Source organism: Mizuhopecten yessoensis, unplaced genomic scaffold (genome assembly GCF_002113885.1).
Source record: "Mizuhopecten yessoensis strain PY_sf001 unplaced genomic scaffold, ASM211388v2 scaffold6111, whole genome shotgun sequence".
Classification (NCBI taxonomy): Eukaryota; Metazoa; Mollusca; class Bivalvia; order Pectinida; family Pectinidae; genus Mizuhopecten; species Mizuhopecten yessoensis.
Window position 1 is genome coordinate 129,506 of NW_018406385.1, and position 7,579 is coordinate 137,084.

At 36.4% G+C, this 7,579-nt stretch overlaps 1 protein-coding gene across 1 annotated transcript; it reads left to right on the top strand.

Annotated features, from left to right (window-relative positions):
• The first annotated feature begins 966 nt into the window (after positions 1 to 966).
• LOC110451505 lies at positions 967 to 4,989 on the top strand. Its single transcript, XM_021499559.1, has 3 exons — positions 967 to 1,298; positions 1,509 to 1,583; positions 4,469 to 4,989. The coding sequence occupies exons 1-3, from the start codon at positions 1,004 to 1,006 to the stop codon at positions 4,948 to 4,950; spliced, it is 852 nt and encodes a 283-aa protein (XP_021355234.1). The 5' UTR covers positions 967 to 1,003; the 3' UTR covers positions 4,951 to 4,989.
• The last annotated feature ends 2,590 nt before the right edge of the window (positions 4,990 to 7,579 follow it).

Consider the following 7,579-nt stretch of genomic DNA (forward strand, 5'->3'; position numbering starts at 1 on the left):
TTTTTTCCCGTCTGAGCGATACAGACAGAATCTAGACTCGTCGGTGAACATCACACGCCTCCATCGACGCATCCCAAACCTATTCGGGCCATGTTTGCCCATCCAGGCAAGACGCACTTGCCGCCTCCGTGGTGTCAGAGGTGGCCCGACATAAGGTCGGCGCGCAATGATTCTCTCGGCACGCAAGCGGTTCCTGGCAGTTTGAGGGCTAATGGGTCTGCCATGAGTACCTAAGGTATGCAACGCAGTCTCTAAATCAGTCTTGAATCTGTTTCACAAGTGCGACAATCGAATCGCCCTGTCTTGTCTTGCGGTCGTTACACGCGGACGACCGCTCCTGGGACGATCGGAAACTTACCCAGCAGCACGGAAACGTGTACAGAGACGGTTAAATGTACACGGACCAACACCAAACTGCCGTGCGACAGCAGTTTGGCTATGACCATCCATCAACAATCGTAGTTGCTCTACCCCTCTAAGAGTAATAAAATAAAAGTATCGATTTCTAAAGCGATTTTACATGAACATTCAAATTGCAAAGTTTGAATAAAATCCGTGCGTGGGCAGATTAAGAACCTCACCTCTGCTTAGACAGTTGACAGCAGTTTAACAAATTTGAAGCAAGATGTTGGTAAATTTCAAGCGAAATATTCATTGCATATTAACTCCTGCTCGGTGAATTGTTATTTTATTACCAAATTAAGAAAACTGTGATTGGTAAATACCCCTTTTCTCAATTTCAGAAGGGGACTAGATGGTGCCATTTTTTCATTCAGAATTTCAAACTTTCTAAGATAGTCTCATACATGTGTATGTACTTATAATATATTTGGATATGAAAGAAGAGACTAGTGTTATGCTCCACGTTAAAAATGACTTGACATGTCATTTTCGGTGAAGCACGTGCCAAGATAACCTTTAACATTTGTATCTATTTGTGACTCGATCCATTCCCGACTAGACCGTGGAAGAGATAACAACAGACACGATTGTCCCCAACAAAATGTTGTTTTCTTGCTTAACAGTGGCGGTTTCTCTGGCAGCCATTACCGTCACCAACGGATCAGACGAGAAGCGTATTCTTCTCAGTGATCCACAGTACATCCAACAGGAACTGACGAGATTCCAGGCCGAATTACAGCAAATGCAAGTTAAGTACAACAATCTACAGACCAAGTACAGTAGCCAGAATACACAAATAGTGAACCTACAGACCAAGTACAGCAGCCAGAATACCGAGCTTGAAAATCTGCAGACCAAGCTCAACAGCCAAATCACCGAACTCAAAAATCTACAAAGTAAGTTAGTTACCCTTTGGCGTTCCTATAACGTTAACATAAAGGCCGAACAGGCCAACGTTGTAACGATGAAAGACGTAACAGACTAGACAAGGTTAATTAAGTAATATTTTCAAAGAACACATAGATATTCTATATATTATCGTGGCAGTTTAGCTCATTTAATATCACTTTCTTATACATCATTGCTCTTCTATTATATACTGACAGGTGACAGGGGCGCTGTTTTCACAAGATGGGGAAGACGAGACTGTCCTGCTAATATAACAACAATGGTTTACTCTGGTAAGCATGATACAAGCTTTCACCCCTGCACCATAGAAACTTGCTAATGTTAATGCTATATATAAGGGTAAGGGGTCCCAAAATGATGTCAGTAGTTATAGGCCAATCCCAATTACATCTTGTTTCAGTAAAATTATTGAAAAAATCATCTTTAAGTACCTGTATAACTACCTTGTAGCAGCTGAAACCATTTCTGCGCACCAGTCAGGCTTCCTGCCTAGTGACTCAACTGTGAATCAACTATTATTATCTTTATAAATGATTTAGATAAAGAAGCTAGATTTGTCTTCTGTGATGTAAGTAAAGCTTTTGATAGGGTTTGGCATGACGGTTTGATACACAAATTAGAGACTTATGGAATTAAAGGAAAATTACTTGCATGGTTTGAGTACTACTTGTCCAAGAGAAAAAAATAATATAGTTACAAGTAACATTTAACTTTTTTTAGATGATACCTCCCTCTATATTATTGTTGATGATAATCCCATTCAAGCAGCACAAAATGTTCTTGGGCTAAATCTTGGGATATAAAATTTAACGCATCCAAAACTAAAACTATGATCTTCACACGGAAAAAAGAAACTAATCACCCTTCAATCTTCTTCTCTAATCAACCACTAACCGACAGTACTAACCATAAACATTTAGGTCTTACCTTCAATGAAGATGGTAAATGGGGTCAACATATCCAAAATATATATGATACAGCATATACAAGAATTCATATATAAAGAAGCCTTAAAACCTCACCTGATAGAACTGCACTTAACACTATGTATATATCCTATATTATACCAATTTTAGAATATGTTAATGTAGTTTTGGATAATTGCAATCAAAGTTATTATTAGAATCAGTCCAACTAGATGCTGTTAGTGACAGGGCTTCGTAGAGGTACATCACATCATAAATTGTACAAAGAATTGGGATTGGAAACCTTAGCTGTTAGGAGGGAACAAAATTAATTAATTTTAATGTATAAGATATTGCATAATACATCACCAAAGTACCTTAATGATATAAACTGTAGTTGATCCTTTTTTAAATTGTTTAACAAATGTGAGGTATCAGCTAAGACTAAATAGAGTTTTTAACCCCACCCCCACCCCATCCCCCCATCTCCCCCAGTTTAAGAAACTAATTAAAATAACTAATAGTTACCAAATAATGATACTCAGACAGTGGTAAAAAAAACTCTGGTGATAAAAAAATCAATATTATACATGTCATATAATGTGAATATTAATATACCATACAATATTTACATAGCTTATTCATAATATTTGATGTATATAAGCCTAATATTCAACTATCTATGAGTCACTCTGTGTGGATTTTGAACTCCCAGGGAGGATCTAGTAAAGGAATATGTCTAAAACTCACTCATTACTCTGGTGAGGTCAGAAAATAGCACAGCTTGACTTGTGAACTTTCATAAGCAGTTAGAGTTATCTTCCCTTTACCATATGACTTGCACATTGGTATCTGTTTTGTATTTAAATTTTGTCTTTTTTTCAATTTTTCATTTCACTATAAATTAAAATATATTTATATGCTGATTTATACAAATGCATGCAGGAAAGAACTGATATAGGAATAGCCTGTTGTTCGATCCAATTCATACAACATCATGAATAAAATTTGTTGAAATGAAATGAAAAGCTTTCATTTCCACTGACCTGAGATGGAGGAATCTAAACCCAAGGGGAGAAGATTCTAGTGTTGCCAAATAAAATCTTCCCCTAAGTTTGAGATGCTCTATCCTACCTCAGTTGGTTAACGATTCTTTTTCTTTGACCCGGTCGACAAATACAAAATGTAATGTTGACGTTTAAGACTCAATGCCCTTTTGATATGACGTGATATTTGTTGACGTGACGTCACACAATTGTATAATACGATAATCGAAATTAGGCTGTTCAATTGCACGCGCTAACATTTGTCAATTAATTCCTTTATATTTATCTTCATTTCACAGCAAGACTATAAAATGGAAACTTTAGTGTATGTCCGCTAGCAAATATTCAAGTACAAGATGAAATACGTGTACCCGTTTTCTCGCAGCTTGTTTGCCAGCATAATAAATAAACCAGTATGGTCTAGCATCCATTTATACAACTAAAGCATGGCTATTCACCAATACAAAGTGTCGTTACATCGCAATCGTGGTAAAATGTAGAATACATGTATCTGTCACATATTTGATTTTTGATTTATTTTAAGTCACTTGAACCCATGCACGGATAGTAATTGAGCACTCTGAGCTAATTATATAGATAAAGAAGGTTATACGACGTAACTGTAACTTACTTATAATAACTTTTTGATAAACTGAGTAGTGGTGGTTTTTCCTTTGAGGTAATGTTGCCAAAGGTCCTGTAGTCATTTTGTTCCTATTTCGAATTAATAGTTTGTGTATGTGTGTTAACGCCATGGTTATACTTTTCTTTTTAACATTAAGCATTTTCTTTAAGGATCGCTGTACCACTGCCAAAACTTAACTTTGCTTTACGATGTGATATTGACTCTGAAATGAAAACCATACCTTGCGATACTATTCAGAAAACTAATAATTTTCATCTTACTGTCACTCTAACCAACTGATCAAACTGGTCAACATAAGATTCTTAGCATAGTTACAATAAGCTGTATCCAAAGAAAATTAAGATGTGGTTATTGTTTGTAGTACTCTCTAGTGTTTTGCCTGCAGAGGATTATGTGTCCTTAAACCACTTAATACATGTATGCTTCAGTATCTCTCTCGAAACTTCCTTCTTTTGGTGTTTTCTTTGTCAATAGCAAACACATCTGAAACTTTTATCATGTGTATCATCATGGAGATATTATATTTACCGAGTTAATTAGTACAAGCTTGATTGTTTTAGGTTATGCTGGTGGGTCTTACTATTCCTCCACTGGAGCCGCAGCGGAATACGTATGTATGCCAAACGACCCTATCTGGGGACCTCACAAAGATCTGGTGTACGGCGATTATGTTGGCTTCCTCTACGGGGCAGAGTACGAGGGGCCAAATGACCTGTTTGGTATGCCGAATTATAAAGAGGATGTACCGTGCGCTGTCTGTCTTGGTAGACAACACACCGCCTATCTCATGATTCCGGGTAGGACACAATGCTATCCCGGATGGACGGAAGTGTATCAGGGCGACCTAGCGTCTAGTCGCCATGATCACCCGACAGCTTCACAGTACGTTTGTGTCGATGGGGACGCTCAGGCTGTGCCTGGGGGTGGTACCAATGACGAGAACGGTAAACTGTTCTATGGGGTAAAAGCTAAGTGTGGATCACTGCCCTGTCCACCGTATGAAGACGGAAAATTTCTCTCGTGTGTTGTCTGTATGAAGTAAACATGCTCTGAATATTTCTCAAGAAATTAGAAATAAATTTGATTGACACACACAAAAAATATCTCTCTTGCTTGTCCCATTGTATAAGTTAATTTAAGTAGTTTTATTGGGAAGAAAAGAGCCACTATTTGGAATCAGTAATTTAATTTTGGATGATTATTTGTAATTTATCTATATATAAGAACGGGATATTTTTCAAGAGTATGGCACCGCCAACACTCAGAGCTTATGAGAAGACATTATTACTGTACGTTAACTCTCTTAAGGATGTACTCTTCTGAGGTTTCAATCACGTTCAAGTCTCGTTTTGATCTGGTGTAATGGGTTTTTGTAATATTTAACAACTTATGATCAAGTTTATTAGCAAACACGCATCTGAAAAATATGTCAAAAAACTAGATGCCTGTTGTTTGTAGAACTTTTTTTACAAGAATTTAGAAAAATTACCAATTCGGCGGCCATTTTGAAAATGTGTAGTAATGTGTATTTCTTGTGCTTCAAAAAGGGCCAAAATTTCACCTTTTTTGGCACTAGATTGATCACTATAATTGTCATTGTGTCGCCATTTGTAATTGTAGCAGGTTCATTTTTGCTGTACAACTTTATAATGTTCAATATGATAAAAATAATATGCAACAAACTGGAAAATTATATATTATTGATATTTTTTTACGTATTTAGTGTAACTGAAGCACTTTTGATTTTTGACCCCGAAAAAAGTAAAAAATAACACAAATGATAATGGGACAAAAAGGAAGCACACTGACCCCCCATTTTTGTAGATGTTTTAGAAAGAGAAACACGTTTTCATTTCATTCATTAAATATTAAAAAAAGTTAAATACCAGAACTTTTTATATCAAGCGTTTAATCTGTAAAAACATGGTAAAAAATGAGTATTTTTTCATTAAAAAATAGGGGGTAGGGGTAACTAAAATCGGCTTTTTGAGTTAAAACAATAAAATTAAGAAATTTTACTTCCATATTTTAAAAGAAAATAATATTTTCAACAATTCTACAAACATTTATACATATCTGATAACACACTTGGAAGAAATTGTATGAATTTGTTCTGCAAATGGTCAAAACCCAAAAAATCACCTCAAATCACATGTTGTGGTAAATTGGTATCTTTGACCGATCATAGCACAAAAACGAGCACACGGACATATGTTGTTGTTTTTTGCATTTTCTACTATGCCATTTACTCCTTTTTCCAAAAATCCATATAAGAAAAAAGTTTAATACAGGAATTTTTTGACTTCTCAGAGGTGTACATCCTTAAATGAACTTATACTCATTTTGTTTTTGCCATTTATAATATCAAAAATGTGGCTCGTACAGTGTATCTGCAGGAAATAAGGCTGTCTGACTTACGACATTAGCAGTAAAACACTCAGACGGCAAATGTGATGATAGTTACGTCAACAAATAAAGAACAATCCAACCATTCAATGATGGTGACAACGTCTCAGTTCATGAAAACATTTTAAAATATATTGACATACCTACCTTCAAATACGCCACGACACATCTGACTTTTTTTAAGAAATTGCAGACTTTCGAAAGTACATGTTTCTAAAAGACAACTTATTTGATTAAAATAATGAACTGTGACTCCCTTGATTGGTATATCTATGTACGCGCATTAACGTGAGATGAAACCGCACAGCTAAACTAGGATTCGAACCTGGAACATCCAAACTCTAGATGGACGCTCGAGCCAGTAGAGAGCTTCCTGGTTACGCCGATCGACCGGTCCAGTTCCTCTTTACCGGATTCGTCGATCCGGAAGACACACGAGACTCTGTTCCATTTTCGAAGGTGTCTTTAGTTGGTTGCCAAATATAACAGAAAATTAAAAATGCAACAACCAGACAGGGATTCGATCCCCAGACCACCGACCACGGACCTTCTAACAAATTGAAATAAATGGTCACCGGCGATTAGCCCAGTCCAGTTACGCTAATTATTTCGGTTAATAATTTTGCGGTTCCAATCAATATATAGCTATATTTATCTAGAAATATATTGGAAATAATTGCGAAATGGAAATATAATTTTGCTCAACGAATTTCCTGTGAGTTAAAGCGCTGTTATGAAACAATTTTGGATAGATACTTAATGTAAGGAATGAATCAAAGTCATCCAAATTAAGCTACAATGTAGGTGTTCTGATGTCATCACCTCCAGAACTAGATAAAATGATTTCTAATTTATCATTGGAGTTTGGTGTCTGATGCTCAGTATTCGTATTTTATATGTGAAATCGTAATCAATAAAATGAATACATACAAGACTCATGTAGGTCAGTGATCGAGAAAAGACTAAGTTGCTGTTACCCACTGCATGTATCGTTAGAGGTGGCTAAGGTGGGACCCCCTGCAGAATGTGGGATTTGCTTTTGTGCCCTCTACTTGGGACTCAAAAATCGGCCAAAATAATTTGCTGTATCAATTGCAATAGTTGGGATCTTTATCTTTCTTTCTACTTCTACATATCTTTTATTTCCTAGCGCCTTACTCGGCAATACCTGACGTTTGGCTTAAATGTTAAACGAGCGCCCAAGTGAGGGAGGCAATGGGTTCTGTTCCCTGGCCGTAACATACCAAAGTTCTTAAAAATGGTGG